The 22154-nt window shown below is 46.9% G+C and overlaps 1 protein-coding gene across 1 annotated transcript in view; it reads left to right on the forward strand.

Annotated features, from left to right (window-relative positions):
• The window catches only part of GREB1 (growth regulating estrogen receptor binding 1), a 207140-nt gene that overhangs the window by 142238 nt on the left and 42748 nt on the right, over positions 1-22154 (forward strand). The window contains exons 20-23 of the mRNA XM_075341115.1: positions 2235-2324; positions 3653-4233; positions 11497-11599; positions 20663-20821. Of these exons, the coding sequence (XP_075197230.1) occupies positions 2235-2324; positions 3653-4233; positions 11497-11599; positions 20663-20821 (933 nt within the window). The remainder of the gene's footprint in view (positions 1-2234; positions 2325-3652; positions 4234-11496; positions 11600-20662; positions 20822-22154) is intronic.

A 22154-nucleotide genomic window follows, 5' to 3' on the forward strand; every position in this document is an offset into this window, starting at 1 on the left:
TGTCCCTCGGCTCTCTCAAGGGCCAAGTGTCGGCGCTCTCCGTGTTTTTTCAAAAGCGTCTAGCCAGGCTTCCGCAGGTCCGCACGTTCCTGCAGGGGGTTTGCCACATGGTCCCACCTTACAAACGTCCGTTGGAACCTTGGTATCTTAACAGGGTTCTGACGGCTCTTCAAAAGCCGCCTTTTGAGCCGCTGCGGGATGTCTCTCTCTCCCATCTTTCTCAGAAGGTGGCCTTCCTGGTGGCGGTCACATCACTTCGGAGAGTGTCTGAGCTTGCAGCGCTGTCATGCAAAGCCCCCTTCCTGGTTTTTCACCAGGATAAGGTGGTTCTGCGTCCTGTCCCGGAATTTCTCCCTAAGGTGGTATCCCCTTTTCATCTAAATCAGGATATCTCCTTGCCTTCCTTTTGCCCTAATCCAATTCACCAGGGTGAAAAGGATTTGCACTCTTTGGATCTAGTGAGAGCACTCCGGTTCTACGTGTCTCGCACGGCGCCCCTGCGCCGTTCAGACGCGCTCTTTGTCCTTGTCGCTGGCCAGCATTAGGGCTCTCAGGCCTCCAAGTCAACCTTGGCTCGGTGGATCAAGGAACCGATTCTCGAGGCCTACCGTTCTTCTGGGCTTCCACTTCCTTCAGGGTTGAAAGCCCATTCTACCAGAGCCGTAGGTGCGTCCTGGGCTTTGCGGCACCGGGCGACGGCTCAGCAGGTGTGTCAGGCAGCTACGTGGTCTAGTCTGCACACTTTCACGAAGCACTAGCAAGTGCATGCCTATGCTTCGGCAGACGCCAGTCTAGGTAGGCGAGTCCTCCAGGCGGCGGTTGCCCACCTGTAAGAGGGGGCCGTTTTCGGCTCCTTTTATTGAGGTATTCTTTTACCCACCCAGGGACTGCTCTTGGACGTCCCAATTGTCTGGGTCTCCCAATGGAGCGACAAAGAAAAAGGGAATTTTGTTTACTTACCGTAAATTCCTTTTCTTCTAGCTCCTATTGGGAGACCCAGCACCCACCCCTGTGCCCTTCGGGCTGGTTGTTCTTTTGTGTACACATGTTGTTGATGTTGATTTGTTCTTATGGTTCATGGTCTTCAGTTCTCCGAACATCCTTCGGATTGAATTTACCCTAGACCAATTTATAAGTTTTCTCCTTCCTGCTTTTGCACCAAAACTGAGGAGCCACGGGAGGGTGTATAGGCAGAGGGGAGGGGTTACACTTTTAAAAAAGTGTAATACTTTGTGTGGCCTCCGGAGGCAGAAGCTATACACCCAATTGTCTGGGTCTCCCAATAGGAGCTAGAAGAAAAGGAATTTACGGTAAGTAAACAAAATTCCCTTTATCTGAGCTGACCACTAAAGTTATATATACAATCAGCCTGATAGTGCCAGTATAGCACTGGCTTTAGGTTATATTCATAAATCCTGGTGATTGGTTCCCTTTAAAGACTGTCCCCCACTTGTGATTTTGTGAAAGAAGACACATGTACCCAAACACACAAGACTAAAGACAGATGATCTCAGGGAAGAAAAGGATCTAGCATATCAAATTTCCAACTGATGATCCTTTTGCTCTCCAAGAGATAAGCCACCGCCAGAGAAATTTGGCAGCAGATCTTTCATAGAGAACACTCACAGGCGAGAGACGTGATAGCAGAACCATCATTTTACCAAATACTGTCTATATACCAAATATTGATTTTATTTAGATTTCTCTTTTGTACATTCAGTTTGCATTTTGTTAATAACAGACTATTAAACTTCTATTCTTATTTTTTTTATTATTATTTCTTTACTTTTTATTTTATTATTTTTTTGCTTCTTCTTTTTTACTTTCCGGCAATTTTTTTCACACCTGCCTAAAACATTTGCACAGTACTATGTCAAACAAAAAAAAAAACGTTTCTCCTGAAAAAAAAAAAAAAGTGAGTTTATGGGAAATTACAAATTATATAAAATAACAACTTGCTAAATAAAGGTAAAATTCCTATATTTGCATTGGGCAATAAGGTCCAGAATACAGGCAGGGTTGGGGGTTAATGTGGAAATGACCCCTCTTATGTGCTCTCATATTAAATACGTCATTCTTTATTGTTAGGGCATGTTATATAATCGATGATGATGATGATGACATGTTGGTCGCACATTAGATGTTTAATTGTTCACTTGTTCTGTAAGTCAATGGGATAATGGCTTTTGGCATCGGATAAATAGTTTTTTTTTTGTTTTCTTCCATTGAATAAGGGTCTAATTCGGAGAAACGGAGCCCTGGTAAAAGACAAAGATCTTCGTCAGACGATTCTGCCTCTTCATCACTGTCTTCAAAAGCCTCCGGTAAGATCCTGCCGTCGTAATGGATTAGGCAATGTTCAGTGAATGTGCGGCTCCATTATTGTCGGTGGAGGAGGATGGAGCTTGTAGTGAAACAAACAGCTGCTTCTTTACAAAAGAATTCAAGGACTAGATAGATGCGTAAGGGTTTAGATATTTTGGCATAATCTACCAAAGTATTTCTGTGGAATAAAAAGACTATAGAGGAACACTGTGAACGCCAAAACTATGGCAGCACAAGTATTCTGTATGATCTTTTAGATCTGTGTAGGCACCACGTATATACATATACCGCAGCTTTATAAATTATGTTATGCGATTAACGGGATGTTGTCTTCTTATGGAGAGTGACACACCTGGTCTGGCATTCCAGTGGGGAGGAGACTTAAACGCCTTGAAATGCTCCTCTGGGAAATTTGATATGCAAGTCGCCTCTTCAGAGAGGAAGAAGACGAACTCTAGTGCCACCTATTGGAAGTTACAATCCTAAAAGTCAATATTGACCCTTTAAACGAGCCTTGTTATATGACGTAGGATGTATAAGCCAAACCAGAATCTTAATTTGCACACACCATGTTTCGGAGTATTGCCCCTTGTCAATTCAAAGTATGAGATCTGGTGTGGCTTAGTAAGAGGCAAACATAGTAATTGAGAAGGGCTTGTCAGAGTAGTGGACAACCCCTTTCACAATTTGAGGTCCTTAGAGGGGTGTTCCATTTCAGCAAATAAGGTTTATTCACTGTAAGGCATGTAGATGAAGTCTGTATTACCACACATAGGCCTCAATTCATTAAGTCTTGCTTTTCTTGCACCAGACTTAGTAAGGGAGTTTTAGGAATAAGATGTGCAGAATTTGTTTAAAGACACACACCATTTAATGAATTTGGCCCCTCTATTCGGTGGTGTGCGCCTCTCCAGAAATGCTACTCGAAGTTAGGGACTGGAGTAACATTTCTGGTGTAAGAAAGGTGCCACCTTCCATGAATTTGTTGGGCATGCATAGCTTTGCCCCCACTCCTCTCCAGCTCACCCCATATTGGTGGAGCTGACCAAAACTTATGTGAACATGCCAACAGTCACAAAATTTTGCACATAATTTGGTGTTTATTAAAAGTGTTTTATTCCAGTTTTCTGGCGCAAACACTTTGATGTATCGACAGAGTAGAGTCCCTAGAATTCCATATTGTCATCTACTGTATTAGGGAAGAATACATCAGTAACATGGCCTGTTGAGGGATCACTGGTGGCACAGATTCACATTTTGGCTCATACATTTCTGCTGGATTTTGGATCTAACTATCTAACGTGGACTCTTATTCTTTAATTATTAGGTTCAGTTGTCAGCAGGGAATCATCACATCCTGTGATGGTGGATGACAACTCCAACCCAACACAGCAGTCACGAGTCTCCAACAGTGAGGGCTGTGCCACTGAAAAACCTAAATCGCCTTGTGATAATGTGAAGAAACAATCTGTCGTCGCCTGTGATCAGCCGGACAGTAACAACCTCAGCAACACCGTGAGGAACAATCCGAGCTCGTCTTCGACACCCTCTTCTACTTCATCCTCTTTCTTTCACAGCACAGCAAGCCTACAGATTTCACAGTGCGCAATGGCCAAGGCCTATAAACAGCCTCCCGTGGTTTTCCTTCCAAAAATGGTGCATGACATTATCACCTCCACTGACCGCAGTGGACTCTCCAAGTCCTCGTGTTTTCTGCCACGTTGTGACGTCTCATGGGCCAGCTCTTTCCGCCCACTATTGAGTAAGATGATGACCTGCACAGAGCAGTCGTTGTATTACCGTCAGTGGACCATACCCAAACCGAGCCACATGGACTACTGCAATGTCAACGAGGGTAGAATGGACACCTTCCATCCTAGGAGACTCCTGCTCAGTGGACCACCACAGGTATGAGGCCACAATCCGTGATTGTGTTTGGTGATGGGCTATAATGTGAAGTCTTATAATTCTGTAAGGCTATATAGACGTACCTTTGGGAGGGTGTCTCGAGCTATGAACTCTTTAATCCAAAGCACAGAGTTAATGACAACCCATGACACATGTGTAGATTGACCTCCGACTATCTTCAGTAAAATAGAGACGGTGGCAGATTTATTATTCGGCTCGTCATTGAGCTAAGATCTAACTTTGTGCATACACAACCACTGGTGGCATTTTACTGATGACTGTCGAGAGATTAATCTGTGCAAAAACGGCACCAGAGAAATTGTTTTTAAAAAGGAGGCTGATACAGACACCTGAGGCAGCAGAGGTGCCGGGGCAGGAGCCGAAGACCCCTATCCACAGTCCCTCCCCAACACACCAAAAGCCTATTACACCCAAACTGCAAATCCAGATTAAAAAACACTCAGCATGTGGATTTCTTCACTAAATAGATCTATTTAATTTGTATAACAGTGCTATTATGGCCATACCTTTATTTTAAAATGCAAAATGTGATTTTTTATTTTTTTTTTTAAATTGATGATTGCTTAAAAATGTTGCAAAATTTGTGCTATCTATGGTATGTTTTCTATGTAGTTATCTATATTATTGTGTGTGTTTTAACTGTGTGTGCATGTTGGTATGTATTTGGGTGTAAATGTGTGTATGCATATACAGATATACATTAGGCAGGTGTTGAAAGAATCCTGCAAAATTATAATCCTTTAAAGAAAATAAAATTGTTAATAGTTTATTTTTAGCAATTAACAAAATGCAAAGTGAATGACCAAAAGAAAAATCTAAATTAAATCAATATTTTGTGACCGGCCTTTGCCTTTAACACAGCATAAAATGCTATACTTAGACTTGCACATAGTATTTGGAGGAATTCAAGAGGGAGGTTGTTCCAAACATCTTGGAGAACTAACCACACATCTATGTATGAGGCCTGTGCAAATCCTTCTGTCTCTTCATGTAATACCAGACAAACTCAATGCTGTAGAGATCATGATGTGCTTTTCATCTGCTGCACTACGTTTTTTTGACCGACCACTGTGTCAATCTTCCTCAACATTGCCTATTTCTTGATGCTTCTTCAAAGCATGAACAGCACATCTTGAGACCCCAGTCTGCTGTAAAAGCCTTGCCTGCGAGAGGCCTTACTGATGCAGTATAACTACCTTGTGTCTTGTTGCCAAGCTCCATTCTATGTCTGAACTGGGTGCAAAAACCTAAAAAAACATCACTATGGGGAGATTAGGTATGCACACCAGTGACTATGTAAGGGGAATACATGGAATAGCAGAAACTGCTGTGTGAATACTGACATGAAAAATTCAATAGCTATATGTAAGGATGAAATGTGAAAAATGGAACCTGCATTACTGCCATGAATATATGAATAAAGAGAAATTTAGCTACTGAATTGATCAATGCAATAGAGCCCCAACACTACGCCAAAGTATTTCTCTACGTTGGGGTCCCTAGTTTATGTGTGTCCTCTCATGCAGTTAAAAAACTTACCGTGTATGGGAAGCTGAGACCCAGGCTATATATACGATGTGGATTGGCAATAGGTGTGTATGGGGAGGGTTCCCAAACGAAAATGTCAGTATTCATGTCAGTATTCACACAGCAGTTTCTGCTATTCCATGTATTCCCCTTACATAGTCACTGGTGTGCATACCTAATCTCCTCATAGTGATGTTTTTTTAGGTTTTTGCACCCAGTTCAGACATAGAATGGTGTTCCAAACGTTATTTCTTATTTGTTAGTTGATTTTCGTTTGTGAACCCTCCCCATACACACCTATTGCCAATCCACATCGTATATATAGCCTGGGTCTCAGCTTCCCATACACGGTAAGTTTTTTAACTGCATGAGAGGACACACATAAGCTAGGGACCCCAACGTAGAGAAATACTTTGGCGTAGTGTTGGGGCTCTATTGCATTGATCAATTCAGTAGCTAAATTTCTCTTTATTCATATATTCATGGCAGTAATGCAGGTTCCATTTTTCACATTTCATCCTTACATATAGCTATTGAATTTTTCATGTCAGTATTCACACAGCAGTTTCTGCTATTCCATGTATTCCCCTTACATAGTCACTGGTGTGCATACCTAATCTCCCCATATTGTTGCCAAGCTCAGCCTTTCCATGGTATATGACCTATTACATGAAACTGTCTTCCACCGCCTCACCTTTGTAGCAGAGTTTGTCTGATTCCTCACCCAGTTTTAATCCTCTTACACATCTGTTTGTGTTTCGGTTAATTATTCTTTTTCAATCCTCACATGCAAATGATGCTAATTATCATACATTTGGTATACAGTGGAACCTTGCTTAACGAGAACAATCCGTTCTGGGACTGTGCTTGTTAACCAGGTTACTTGTTTAGCAGAGCAAGATTTCCCATAGGAAATCATTGCAATGCAGACAATTTGTTCCACAATTAGTTAAATGTCCCATCCTGGTCCCCTATTCTGTCATTCCATACATGCACAAACACACACACAAACTCACACAAACCCACACACACACACACAAGCACGCACGCACACGCACATATTATATGCTCACCTTACCTTCCGTTCCATCGCCGGTCTCCTGGGACTTGCTGTTCTCCGGTGCGGGCCGTGTATCGGGTTACCATAACGACGAGGGAGGAACTTCCTGCCAGAGCGCTGACATCAAAGGCAGAGCCGCTTGCCTCTGATTGGCCAGCGCGCTGCATTTGAGTAGCGGTGACAGGAAGTTCCTCCCTCGTCGCTATGGATGCCGATGCACAGCCTGGAGTGGAGTGAAGCTGCGAACTACAGCACCCAGGAGGCCGGCGATGAAACGGAAGGTACACATATTATATGCTCACCTTACCTTCCGTTCCACCGCTGGCCTCATGGTACTTATAGTTTGCCGCGAGCACGTCGCGATGTACCCGGGAACTACAAGAACCATGAGACCGGCGGTGGAACGGAAGGTAAGGTGAGCATAATTCTGTATGTGTGTGCGTGCGCGTGCGTGTGTTTGTGCGTGCTTGTGTGTGTTTGTGTGGACTGCAAGTGCGGGTCAGAGCGCGGTGGATGGACGAAACCGGAAGTGTGTGCGGTGAGGATTTTGCTCGCACAGCAAAGCTTTCTCGTAAACCGGGTTACAAATTTACAGAAAGCTTTGCTTGTTAAGCGAAATTCTCGTTAAGTGGGTTACTCGTTAAGCGAGGTATCACTGTAATTAGTTATTCATAAATATGACTAAAGTCCCAGAAAATCCATAACTTTGTGCAAATATACTGAGAAAACTTTATGCTTTGAGATTTGGGCAGGCGGTCACACCAAATATTGATTTGATTTAGATTTCTCTTTTGTTCATTGACTTTAGATTTCGTTAATTGATAACTTATATATTAACATTTTTATTTTTTAGACATTCTCACTTTGTAGCATTTTTCCCCACACCTGTAAGTTTCTAGATATTAGTGTATGTATCTTTCTTACATAGTTACTTAGCTTGAAAAAATACCTAGGTCCATCTAGTTCACCCTTCCGCCACCAATTATATATTTTGTCACTAAATCATGTATAACCAACAATGTTGCGTGTAGTGAGGAAATCATCCAGCCCTTTTTTAAAAGTTGTGATAGTGTCGGCCATTACTACCTCTTGTATTAGGGCATTCCACCGTCTGACTGACTTTCGGAGGACATGCAGTAGGATGGGCTGCATAAAGAACATCTGTTCGAGACATAGGACAGGTCAGAGCAGCGTCAGGTATACGCTTATTTCTCGGTTCAGTCACCCTGACAGGACACTGAGCAGAGTGGACCAAAGAAGATAAACACCTCTTGAAGAATAAACATCCATCTTAGTTACCTTGACAGTTTTAGGGCAGTGCAGGGAGTACGTCTGTTGCGCTCTTCACCCAGCACATCTTATTGCAGCTGCAGACTGCTTGATGAAAGTTGCCATCTTTAAAGAGAACATGTCAGCAGGATTTAGCACTATCAAGTAAATACATGGCCCTAATGGTGCTGTGATGCTGATTAAATGGATACCTGTAGTAAAGGAATCTGATCTTTAGTTGCTGAATAATCTTCTGCTAATATCTTCATGCTGACATCATCTGTGCATCACTTGTGCATCGGGGCAGGACTTGGGGGTATGGTTTTCTGCTTCCTGTCTGCCCCTCCACCTGTCTCATTTATTTCTTCTACATATCACTGATTATTCAGTGACCTGCCTCTTTTATGAAATTCTGTGCCGCCGCCATGATTGTGGTGGGCAGTGGATGCACACTGTGATTCTCTGAGCAGTCTGCAAGTCTTCAATAAAAATGAGGCCGGATGTGGCGCATGCGCAGACCAAGCATTGAGCTCATAGACCTCTTCATTAAGCCAAAAGCTCGATCTGTGCATCCGCTGCCATGGCGTCATTTTATTGAGGACCTTGCACAGTGTGATCTCATAGATGGTCTTCAATAAATTGGTGCTGGATGTGGTGGTGCATGCGCAGATCGAGATTTCGGCTTAATGAGGAAGTCGGACACCATTTTATTGAAGACCTGCAGACTGGCCGCAGAATCACACTGTGCACATGCTGCCCACCACAATCATGTACTATGTATGTACTCGAGTCAAAGCTGTCATGCGGAGTTTTGCACATATTTCGCCGACTGTCATGCCAGCGTTGGGCTCTGTTCAGAATGCAGATTCTGACACTGCACCATATGGTTTCTCTGTCTGAGATCAACACAGGCAGACGCAAGCGTCGACCTGCTGTGTGCTGATTCAATGGCAGGCTAGCAAGAGTTAAACCTGCTTTACACGAGTTGATCTATCGTGCGATAGCATGAGCGATCGTACCCGCCCCCGTCGTTTTTGCATCACGGGCAAATCGCTACCCGTGGCGCACAAACTCGTTTAACCCCCTGAAGTGGGAGGGACGTTCGTCGTCACAGCGATGGCAGCTGGCCAATAGAAGCAGAGGGGCAGAGATGAGCGGGATGTAAACATCCCGCCCACCTCCTTCCTTCCACATAGACGGCGGGTACCGCGGAACGCAGGTAAGCAGTGTTCATCGTTCTCGTGGTCTCACACGGAGCAACGTGTGATGCCACGGAAACGATGAGCAACCGGCGCCATTTTAATTAAACAATTTTATGAAACCTAGCGACGAGTACACGACTGACGATTTGTGAGCGATACTGCGTCGCTAGGAGGTGTCACACAAGATGACGTCGTGAACGATGCCGGATGTGCGTCACGAAAACCGTTACCCCGACGATGCATCGCACGATTGGTCGTCTCGTGTAAAACCCGCATTAATCTCTGCTGGTCTGCTTGCACTTTTCTTTGGTCACATGTTATGGGTAGGCCTATCACATCTGCTTCCCTTCTATTTATGCTGGTTGAAACCTTTCACCCATGTCAGCTATAGTTTATTCTATGTTGGTCTGTGAGATGTGGTGTCCCAGACATACTGTTGAAAGTTGTGCTCATTGCGTGGTGCTTTTGTGGCGTTTTCCCCTGTTGTTTTGCAGCTTTCTTCCTGCTCTTGTTTTCCTCCTAAATCTCTTACTATATTAACCTTTGTGTGTATGTGTATGCTGTGTGACAGAGTTTTGGTTTTCCCTTGGTTTTCCCTTTATCTGAGGTTTCATCACATTCCTGTCCCATCCCTCCCTGGGGGGAGGGAGAGGAGGAATCAGATCAGGACTGGTCAGGAGCATTGCCCGGAAGGAGACTCAGGCCTCTACACCATCAGGAATATCCCTGAAGATAGGGTTGGCATAGGTAGGGCCCCCTTGCTTGAGGGACAGCTTAAGAGCCCCAGTTTCCCACTATCCCATAGTCATCGTGACAAAAGTATACTTGAGCCCCAATGGGGACAGTGTTGCCAATGTATGTAAAGCACTATGGAATTAATAGCGCTATATAAATGAATAAATATTATTATTATTATTATACTTTAAGATTGGCAAAGAAATGGTGCAATAACCATGAAGTAGAGGTGCTGGATTGGCCCCAACAGTCCCCAGACCTTAACCTAATCGAACACTTGTGGGTAGAGTTGAAGAAAAAGCTGTATGTATACATACCCAAGTGAGTTGACCAGTATGCACAAACATTTGGAACGTGTAGAAGAAACCTGGGATCAGATCTAAGTCAAAACATGCTTGATTCTGATCGAGAACTTGCCCAGAAGAATTCAGGCTGTGTTGAAAGCCAAGGGTCGATTTACAAAATGGTAAAAATTTAAATTTAGATTTTTAGGAGCAAAACAGTAACAATACAGTGATATGACAACAATCTGCATAATTAATCATATGCTAAATAGCTGCAAGTCAAATTTATGTATGAGATAAAAAAGATGATTTTCTGTAAAGTGAATGTAGTCTCACGCTCAAAGCTGTAGTGGATGGTGAGATATGGAGCCTGAAAGTCAAACGTACAAAACATTGTTACCCTTTTGCTCATCAGTGTATATGTGTGTATATGTGGATGTAAGTTGTAACAGTGTATAAATGGATGCAATATGTGTGCCTATGTGTATGTTTATGTGTGTATATAATATGTGTGTATGTGTACATTCTTGTATATCTGTGTGTGTATGTAATATGTGTGTATGTGTACATTCTTGTATATCTGTGTGTGTATGTATTTGTGTATGTGTACATTGTTGCACATGAGTATATTTGTATACTGCATTTATTTACACTTCAATGTCTGTTGGGTAATGAACTTGCGCTTTGCTGATATTACTACAGCCATAAGAGGCCTGTAGGCATTTTTCCTCTGTGCCTCTTTGATTACATGTTTAGATTCACTCTGCATCATTTATTTTAGCGTAAAGATCTGAAAAAGAAGCAAAAATGTCCTATTGCTGCCGAAATTTCATGTATTCTCTTTTACAGCAAACATAAAATAAAGGGTTATATTTGTTTTTGCTTCTAAGACATCTAGGAAATTGGATAATTCCCGTGTGACAATGGGCCGGTGTATGCACAAACAAAGTGAATGTTTCCAGCTGGGTCTTTAATGAATTTTAAAATGTGTTTAATTAGTGCAGAACATATGGTGCATAAATCCCTAATGGCGGCCTGCGAGCTGATAATATTAGTATCACGCCTTTTATCCTCTCCTAATTCCACAGATTGTACAGTATCACAGGCCACAATGATTACAATGAGGCGCGAGATGATATTAATATACTGCTGTTGTCTCCTCTAGGTGGGGAAGACGGGCGCTTATCTGCAGTTCTTAAGTGTCTTGTCCAGAATGCTCATTAGGTTGACAGAGGTGGATGTGTACGACGAGGAGGAGATTAATACCAGTAAGTTCGGCCAATGAGATGGGCTATCTATCTATCCCTCTATCTATCCCTCTATCCATCTATCTATCCATCTATCTATCCCTCTATCTATCCATCTATCTATCTATCCCTCTATCTATCTATCTATCCCTCTATCTATCCCTCCATCTATCTATCTATCTATTTTACCTTCTAAGGCCTCCGACACACATCCGTTAAAATCACGCACGTGTAATACAGGCCGTTTTTCAGGTCCGTGATCCATTTTTATGTCCGTTTTTATGGTACGTGTGTGCTAGCCATGTGTGCGTGTGTAATGCCCGTGTGTGTGTGAGATTTGTAACTGACGTGTGAATGTGTTTTCCGTGTGAAATGTTCCGTGTGTGATGTAAAATGTCGTTGATGAATACCCGCAGACAGAGTCGCGTGCTGAGAATGAACTCGGGTGAACTTCACCCAACTTCATTGTCATCCCACGGCTCTGTCTGTGTCGCGTCCTGATTAGCGGTCACCCGTGAAGGACTCACCGGTGACCGCTAATCCCCTGAGTGACTGCAGTGAGCAGCGCGATTAACGTCACTCTGGCCAGCTGGAGTCCACCCCCCGTGACCGCAACTGACCTGTGACTTAATCTCTGTCACTCGGGCAACTTGCTGTCACAGTTGGAAGATCCAGCGGTGGCCGCGAGTAACCTGAGTGACGTCATCGCTGATCGTGATACTCACCTCAGTTGCTGCATGGAGCTGCCAGGAGCGGCGGGGTTCTTCTGCAGCTCCTGTCACCTTCATGTAGCAGAGCTGGAAGCGACGCGGCACTTCCGTGGATTACGCCGGACATGGATGGACTCTATATAATATATAGGAATAGATCTCTCTGTGTGTAATGACTCTATATAATATATAGGAATAGATCCCTCTGTGTGTTATGACTCTATATAATATATAGGAATAGATCCCTCTGTGTGTAATGACTCTATATAATTTATAGGAATAGATCCCTCTGTGTGTAATGACTCTATATCATATATGCTTTTCCCTTTTTGTATTGAATTACTGAAAAAATTTACTTTTTGATGATGTTCTAATTTATTGAGATGCACTTGTACATATACTGCCGGTTGAGTGTAAATCTAAGTATCTGTATATGTGGCACCCTGGACAAGCCAGGTCGTCACAGGTACTGTAACAACACACCCCACACCCTGGCTAGGCACACCAAAATCAAACAAAAATCCTTGTTGTCTCCCTCCAGGGGCTGATGTCCACACCAGGGGGTGGAGCCAGGCGGTTGGCCCCACCCACCGAGGAGTTCACAGTCCTGGAGGCGGGAAAAGGAAGTGAGATGAGTTTTGAGAGTGAAGCGGTAGAGGAGCAGCCTGACGGTGTCCGGGTGCGTGGCCCGGGCACATACAGCAAGGTTGGCAGACGGTGGTGACCGTCTGCAGGAGGGGCTGATTGGAGCGAACCGTAAGGACCGGGGATGGGCGGTGGCCTGCCGGTACCGGATCGGGGAGCGAAGAGAAGCCAGCACCATTCGGCAGGGCTTAGGGACTCCGACCAGGCTTGGAGTCGCCGTAAAACCGGTCAAATCCGTTAGCGAAGGGAACCTCCGGGGTTTCCCAGCAGTCAAGACCCGATTGAAGGCAACAGCTCACACCGTGAAGGGAAACACAGTCACCACCAAGGCTACAGTTCCCAGGGCCGGAGCCTGCGGGCAAAAGGGGCTCCCTCAGCATCCATCCAAGCTGGGGAGCGGGTTACCGGTGGGAAGCCATTGGAACCGTAAACACCACACAGGTGCAGGGAAAGGCAGTCACCATCAACCTACCGGGAGGAGAACAACCGCAGCCGTCTGTGGGACCCGTCCATCCAGCCGTTTGTTTCACCGGAGACTTTGTGTTCATCATTGGCTGAGTGAGTACCACTGTGCCGTGCGGCACCGCGCTGCCCCCCCGCGACCCTGCACCTCACCAGGCCCCGTAACCCGCCTGTCATCCCTCCTACCCCTCAAAGGGCCCCGGGACAACCAGCCCCCCTACCCACGGAGGGGAGAAACAACATCCAAGCTGCTCCCTGTCATCGCTCCCGGGATCCCCGTCCAGAGCAGCGGTGGTGTCACAACCTCACCACAACCGTGGGTGGCGTCACGGACAATATCCCCAAACCACACCAACCCCCCCCTTTCACTCATGGGCGAGGAACGCCGCTCGAGTCCCCGGGATCCGGCCCACCGCTCGAGCCACCACCGAGCAGCAGCAGCCGGACCCGAGCAGTGGTTGAGCGCAGCGTCCCCTTCTCCGCCCGCGACAACTTGGCGTCACGAACAGGATCCTACCACTCTGCCGTCTGGTAGAGGTGCGCCTTGTGACCGCCAGAGGTGTCCGGCCGAAAATTTTGAGAAGCCGCCATTTTGGGCGCGAAAAGTCCCTGCTCGAGCGTCTCGTCGAGCAGTGGAGGCGCGAAAGCCGAAACCCCGCCCCTGTAGAGGAGGAGCCGGAAAAAGACTAAGGGGGTACTGGATGGAGGATGTCGGCTCCCGAGTTTGATGCCAACCCCACGCCGACCGATGGAGCGGCGGCGCCCGTGGGGGCAGAGGATGGTGAGATGGCTGTAGCCCCTACTCCGGTTGCAGGAGCAGCGGGCCCCGAGAATGCGGCAGTAATTCCCCGCACGGCAGCTGACAGCGGCCCGCCTGCCGCAGGGAGGATGTCTGCCCCGGCAATCCGCCCGACCGTGACAGGAGTGGCGGCCGGCACGGAAGACCCAGGGGGCGCCAGCTCGGGACAGGAGACGACAGATGGAGGTAGTTCAGGGGAAGATACAGAGTCCCTGTCGGAAGATGAGACCCCGCTCATCATTCGCGCCTTCGGAGACACGTGGGTGGCGTGCTGCAGGTACTGCCGGCAACTCGGGCACTTTGCAGGTCAGTGCCCTGCAAATGGACGGCCTTGAAGTAAGAAAAGTTAGAGCATGGTAGCGGTTCTCGGTTACCTTGCTGTCGGTCCCCATTGGGACTCTGCTGACGTTCCAGACGGCCCTCAAGGCTAAGGATTCCGGTTAGAGGAGCAGTCGTACCCGCATCATCGGCAGCTGAAAATGGAGTCCTGTGGGACAGTGTCACCCCTGTGTGAGGGTGGCGTTGGGGGCTCGTGCTGTTCGATGGTGGACTGCGGGAAAGCTGCAGGAGGAAGCTGTACCGGAGCCAGGTGTTGTGGATGGCCCCTGGGACCCAGCTGACAGTCCCCGTTGGGACCCTACAGTTTTGTTTGTGGTAGCCCGTTGGCTACGAAGCACTGTTGTCCCCGTAGGGACTTCCTGCAACCGTTGCGTAAGGGACTTCTTACGGACAAGCCCGAGAACTTGCAGGGCAACCACAAACTTAGTGGAATGTAAATAAAAATGTGTTGGCTTGATACCGTTACCGCCTCCGGAAAGGCTGATTTGGGAGGATGGGCCTGGAGGAAAGGGATGGCCCAGGCCCGCCACTACCGTAACCGGTGGCGATCCTCCGGGGGTTCAGGGGTCCCCATGGACGCGGGTCCCCTGAAAGAGACAGAACCCGCTCGGGCAGCCTGGTTCTGGACTGGGGTCAAGGGGTGCTGCCCACTTCTTAGGGGCAGCATCAAGGCCAGGTTGTTTGGGTGGGAGAAGAGCGGAAGCCGTTACCGTTTGCAACGTTTAAGTACCGTACCTCCCGTTATGGGAAGATTGATGCAAATGCTTATGTTTTAATGTTTTAATGTTTGTACATGTTTTACCCCTTTTCCTACAGTTAAACAAAAATAAAACCGGTGATGGACGGGCAGCCCGCGGACGGTCTGCATTTTACTAAGGGGGAATGTGGAGCCCTGGACAAGCCAGGTCGTCACAGGTACTGCAACAACACACCCCGGCTAGGCACACCGAAGTCAAACAAAAATCCTTGTTGCCTCCCTCCAGGGGCTGATGTCCACACCAGGGGGTGGAGCCAGGCGGTTGGCCCCACCCACCGAGGAGTTCACCGTCCTGGAGGCGGGAAAAGGAAGTGAGATGAGTTTTGAGAGTGAAGCGGTAGAGGAGCAGCCTGACGGTGTCCGTGTGCGTGGCCCGGGCACATACAGCAAGGTTGGCAGACGGTGGTGACTGTCTGCAGGAGAGGCTGATTGGAGCGAACCGTAAGGACCGGGCACGGGCGGTGGTCCGCCGGTACCGGATCGGGGAGCGAAGAGAAGCCAGCACCATTCGGCAGGGCTTACGGACCCCGACCAGGCTTGGAGTCGCCATAAAACCGGTCAAATCCGTTAGCGAAGGGAACCTCCGGGGTTTCCCAGCAGTCAAGACCCGATTGAAGGCAACAGCTCACACCGTGAAGGGAAACACAGTCACCGCCAAGGCTACAGTTCCCAGGGCCAGAGCCTGCGGGCAAAAGGGGCTCCCTCAGCATCCATCCAAGCTGGGGAGCGGGTTACCGGTGGGAAGCCATTGGAACCGTAAACACAACACAGGTGCAGGGAAAGGCAGTCACCATCAACCTACCGGGAGGAGAACAACCGCAGCCGTCTGTGGGACCCGTCCATCCAGCCGTTTGTTTCACCGGAGACTTTGTGTTCATCATTGGCTGAGTGAGTACCACTGTGCCGTGCGGCACCGCGCTGCCGCCCCGCGACTCTGCACCTCACCAGGCCCCGTAACCCGCCTGTCATCCCTCCTACCCCTCACCGGGCCCCGGGACAACCAACCCCCTACCCACGGAGGGGAGAAACAACATCCAAGCTGCTCCCTGTCATCGCTCCCGGGATCCCCGTCCAGAGCAGCGGTGGTGTTACAACCTCACCACAACCGTGGGTGGCGTCACGGACAATATCCCCAAACCACACCAACCCCCCCTTTCACTAACGGGCGAGGAACGCTGCTCGAGTCCCCGGGATCCGGCCCACCGCTCGAGCCACCACCGAGCAGCAGCAGCAGCAGCCGGACCCGAGTAGTGGGTGAGCGCAGCATCCCCTCCTCCGCCCGCGACATATATATACAGTACAATGCACAGTACCACTTCTCCTGTCCTGTATACTGGATGTAATTCTCAGTATCTGTATTATTCTGTATATATACACTGCGCAGTACCGCTCCTCCAGTCCTGTATACAGATGTTGTCCTCAGTATCTGTATTATTGTGTACTGCACAGTACCATTTCTTTTGTCCTGTATACTGGGCGTAATTCTCAGTATCTGTATAATTCTGTATTTAAACACTGCACAGTACCAATTCTATCTAGTATACAGGGCGTAATTCTCAAAGTATTAGAAGGATATCCAGCAGTTACATTCCGGTCGTGATAAAAATCAATTTCTTTTATTTAATCCATATAAAAAATATATTCATTTAAGAATTAAATCCATTTAAAAAAAAATCCAGTATAGGAAATGAAGCTGAGACATGTTTTGGCACTGTGTCCTTATTCACTCTCAATTCACAATGAAGTGTAATTCTCAGTATTTTATTCTGAATATTTACACTGCACAGTACCACTTCTTCTGTCCTGTATACTAGTTGTAATCCTCAGTATCTGTATTATTCTATATATATACACTGCACAGTGCCACTTCTATCCTGTATTCTGGGTGTAATTCTCAAAAAGAGGGGGAGCCAGCGCTGCTTGAGAATGGCATGCAAACAATTAAAAGTGAAAATGCACATATTATTCCAACTGTGCTATAATGCAAAATGAGATTTTTAGCAAATAATTGATCAATTTTTTGAGCCACATGCTGGGACCTGGACTGCCTTCATTCGCAGTTGCCTTTCCGTGAAAACATGGAAGCGGCTCCTGCAATGTTACATGTAAATGTGTTGCTTTAATATGGTTCTGCTTTTAATGAATTTATGAGGCCGCATGGCACGATGTAAATATTAAATATAGAGTAGGACCCTCCTAACGATATTTGCCATGACGTGGCAGGGGCGGCTCAAAAATTGTTAAAAATTATTTGCTAAAAATCTCATTTTGCATTATAGTACAGTTGGAATAATATGTGAATTTTCACTTTTAATTGTTTGCATGCCATTCTCAAGCAGTGCTGGCTCTCCCTCTTTTTGTTGTAGATGTAATTCTCAGTATTGGTATTATTCTGTATATATACACTGCACAGTACCACTTCTTCTGTGTTGTATACTGGGTGTAATTCTCAGTATCTGTGTTATTCTCTATATATATATACACTGCACAGTACCACTTCTTCTGTGTTGTATACTGGGTGTAATTCTCAGTATCCGTGTTATTCTCTATATATATACACTGCACAGTACCACTTCTTCTGTCCAATATACTGGCTGTAATTCTCAGTATCTGTATTATTCTCTATATATACACTGCACGGTACCACTTCTCCTGTCTAATATACTGGCTGTAATTCTCAGTATCTGTGTTATTCTCTATATATACACTGCACAGTACCACTTCTCCTGTCCTATATACTGGGTGTAATTCTCAGTATCTGTGCTATTCTCTATATATACACTGCACAGTATCACTTCTCCTGTCCTATATACTGGGTGTAATTCTCAGTATCTGTGCTATTCTCTATATATACACTGCACAGTACCACTTTTCTTGTCCTGTGTACAGGGTGTAATTCTCAATATCTGGGTGTAATTCTCATTATCTATGTTATTCTCTATATATACACTGCACAGTACCACTTCTCCTGTCTTGTTGTCAGAGAGGTGGTATTGGACTTTGGTATTTTCAGTATTTAAATGTTGTTTAAATAGATTATCCCAAGTTTGGACGTTATCCCCATCTTCTGGATAGGGGATGACTTTTCTTTCACTGTGGATCTGATTGGTGGGACCCCCCAAATCCCGAAAATCGGAGGACTATGTAAATGGAGCTGCGGTTGATCTTACGCACGGCTGTGCCATTCACATGCGGCTCTTCAGATAGCTCCTTTAAGGCCTCCGACACGTATCCGTGCCATCAGTTCGTGTTTGGTACATTTTTTGCACGTACCGGCGGCACGGAGACACGTACACCAATGCTACCCTATGGTAGCAGGCACACACACGTAAAACCACACGGAACGTGTGCTCGTGTCCGTTTGTACGTGTGCATTTTCCAACACGCTGACATGTCCGTTTTTCTCCGGCAGCACGGGTGTCACACGGCCCGCATACGGACCACACGGATGAAATGTGGATGCGGTCCCGTGTGACACGCGCCGGAGAAAACTCACGTGTAAGAGTAAAAAATAACAAATCTTTACTCACCTTCTTCAGCCCTCCTGTCTCTGCCGCTGCTGTCACTTGCTGCCAACCGCCGCTCATTATGCTCATTTAATATTCATTTCACTGCGGCCGGCAGCAGCAGCAGCGGGGAGACGGGAGGGCTGGAGACCGAAGTTCAGTACCCTGGACAGCAGGAAGGATCACGTGAGTATGCAAATTACCGGTTCTCTGTGTGTTATCGCGGATAGCACACGGAGAACTCACGTTGCCCGCACGTACCGGAGACACGTACTTTCCAAACGCAACACGCAGGGAAAATACGTGTCTCACGGCACATGCGTGATTTTCACGGGAGTGTGGCAGAGGCCTAAGAGAGTAGTGAGGGGCATGACAGCGTAACAGCAAAATTCACTGATCGGGGGAGACTGGTGTTATAGTATGTGGGCTGGTGGGTTTTTTTTGTGCTAGGGCTGCCTTTTGGTCCCTATACGGCCCTGCTTTCTTTGAATGGACCCTACACTTTTGTCTATCTGTCTGTCTGTCTGTATGTCGGTCTATCTGCCCCCATCAGGTTAGGCTAAGTTCACATTTCCGTTGATTTGTATCAGTCACATGCGTCGCTTGACGCATGTGACTGATGCGCTGTTCAACGCTGTACAACGGATGACAAAGAACAGAATTCTTTGTCGGATTCCGTTGTGTGCGGGGGGCGGAGTTCGGGGGCAGAGCCGAGCAGGGGGCGGGGCCAGGCGCTGAGGATGTCAGTGGAAGTGCTGCGGTCTGCATGGCTGGGGACAGGTGAGTGTATGTGTGAGTGAGTGAGTGTGTGTATGTGCATGCATGTATGTATGTATGTATGTATGTATGTGTGTGCACATGCAAAGTGCGGGAGGGGGCGGAGCCGAGCGGGGGGCGGGGCCAAGCGCTGAGGATGTCAGTGGAAGTGCTGCGGTCTGCATGGCTGGGGACAGGTGAGTGTATCTGTGAGTGAGTGAGTGTGTGTATGTATGTATGTATGTATGTATGTATGTGTGTGTGTGCACATGCAAAGTGCGGGAGGGGGCGGAGCCGAGCAGGGGGCGGGGCCAGACGAGGGTGTCAGTGCTTGTCTGCATGGCTGGGGACAGGTGTGTGTGTGTGTGTGTGTGTGTGTACATACATGTGCGGAGTGCGGGAGGGGGCGGGGCCGAGCGGGGAAGTGTCGGCCTCCCTGCACACGTAACCAGCCTAAATATCGGGTAACAGCAAAGCACCCGATGTTTACCTTGTTTACCCGATATTTACCTTGGTTACGGGCCTACACCGCTTAGCGCTGGCTCCTTGCACCGTAACCAGGGTAAATATCGGGTAACCAACCAAAGCTGGTGACGTGTGCAGGGAGCCAGAGAGCATGCGCAGCGAAATCCGACGGATCTCGCTGCTCAAAAAACGTTACATGCTGCGTTCCCCCCGCCCGGCGGTCAGTCGTTCCACGACTGATCAGTCGGGCGGAGGGTGCAACGCAGCATCATCAGTCACAATCCGCTGCTCATACAAGTCTATGGGAACAACGGAATCCGCTAAACGGATTCCGCTGTTTACAAGAGCAGCGGATTGTGACTGATAGATTTTAGCGGAAATGTGAACTTAGCCTTAGACATCTGGGACATGTGTAGTTTCTTCTCATATCTGTGCATCGTTAATCATACAGACAGTACAGATGCAGAGTCTCTTAGATGCGATCTGACCTTTCACATATTAATATTAAATTTTCATACATTTTTACAGGCTGCATATATTACTCCTTTATCATCTGCATTCACTATTGCAGGCAAATATATATTGTCACTATTCATTAGGATTTCAGCTCTGAAGAGTGTTCATGTACACGTGTTTGTGTTACAGACCTGATACCCGAGCCTGAGCAGCCTTTTCATCAGACACAGGACATGTGGCCAATTGTGGACTCCGTTAAAAGGATGGACTTCGATTACATTCTCCATGATCCGAAATATGAAGATGCCAGTGTGATTTGTCCTGAGTTTCACAATCTCAACCAAGAAGGTACCGCAAAAAAAATACTTCAATCTTTAATAATCATTTATCTAATTATTTCCTCAAGCAATAGACCCCCATATTGAAAATTACCCACAGTTCTCTTATCCAATTAAACTTCATAACCTAGAGCCGTGTCGACCCTCTTCTGATGCTGGTTTACGATAGTCTTGTCGAGTATAATTCTGGTCTTGTGGCTCTTGAGCTGCTTTCCCCTTCCCTTAGCTGTAAATATCTAGACTTTTTGTGATGGACCACACTTTCCATAGAGGAGAATGGATGAGTAGATTAAAGGCCCCCTATAATTGATTGCTACCTCTCCAACTCCCCCATGCACAAAAACGTTTGGCTCGGCCTAAATGTTTGATATTACTGCCCAAGAAACCTGTCAGCAGAGCTCAGTTCATGGTCAGTGGCTGCAACCACCACCCGACACTGACTGCCAACCTAAGTGCTGACACTAAAGGCCGCTTTACACGCAAGAACATCGCTAATGAGATATCATTGGGGTCACGGAATTCGTGACGCACATCCGGCCTCGTTAGCGACGTCATTGCGTGTGACACCTACGAGCGACCACTAACGATCAGAAATACTCTCCAAATCTTTGATCGTTGACACATCGTTCCTTTCCCAAATATCTTTGCTCATTTTGGACGCAGGTTGTTCGTCGGGAACGACAAACAACAGCGTTCCTGCGTCCTCTGGTAACGAGGTGGGAGTGATGTGAATGCGGCTGCTCTCCGCCCCTCCGCTTCTATCGGTGGCCCGCTGATTGATGTCGCTGTGAAGCCGAATTCTTTCCTTCCTTCCCTTTCTCCTCTCCCTTCCATCCCTTCCCTTCCTTCCTTTCTTTCCTTCCCTTTCTTCCTTCCATCCCTTCCCTTCCTTCCCTTTTTTCCTTCCTTCGTTCCTTCTTTCCTTCCTTCCCTTCTTTCCTTCCTTTGGAGGTGGGAGTGATGTGAATGCGGCTGCTCTCCGCCCCTCCGCTTCTATTGGTGGCCCGCTGATTGATGTCGCTGTGACGCCGCACGAACCGCCCCCTTAAAAAAGAGGTTGTTCGCCACCCACAGCGACGTCGCTAGGAAGGTAAGTTCGTTTGACGCATCCTAGCAATATTGTTCGCGACGGCAGCGATTTGCCCATGACGCACAAACGACGGGGGCAGGTGTGATCGCTAGCGACATCGCTAGCGATGTCGCAGCGTGTAAAGCGGCCTTAAAGTCTGAACCAGCTTACAGCAAATCACAAAATTGAGTACACCCTCACGTTTTTGTAAATATTTTAATGTATTTTTATATGTGACAACACTGATTATATGACACTTTGATACAATATAAAG

This window comes from Anomaloglossus baeobatrachus, chromosome 3 (assembly GCF_048569485.1).
Source record: "Anomaloglossus baeobatrachus isolate aAnoBae1 chromosome 3, aAnoBae1.hap1, whole genome shotgun sequence".
Taxonomy (NCBI): Eukaryota; Metazoa; Chordata; class Amphibia; order Anura; family Aromobatidae; genus Anomaloglossus; species Anomaloglossus baeobatrachus.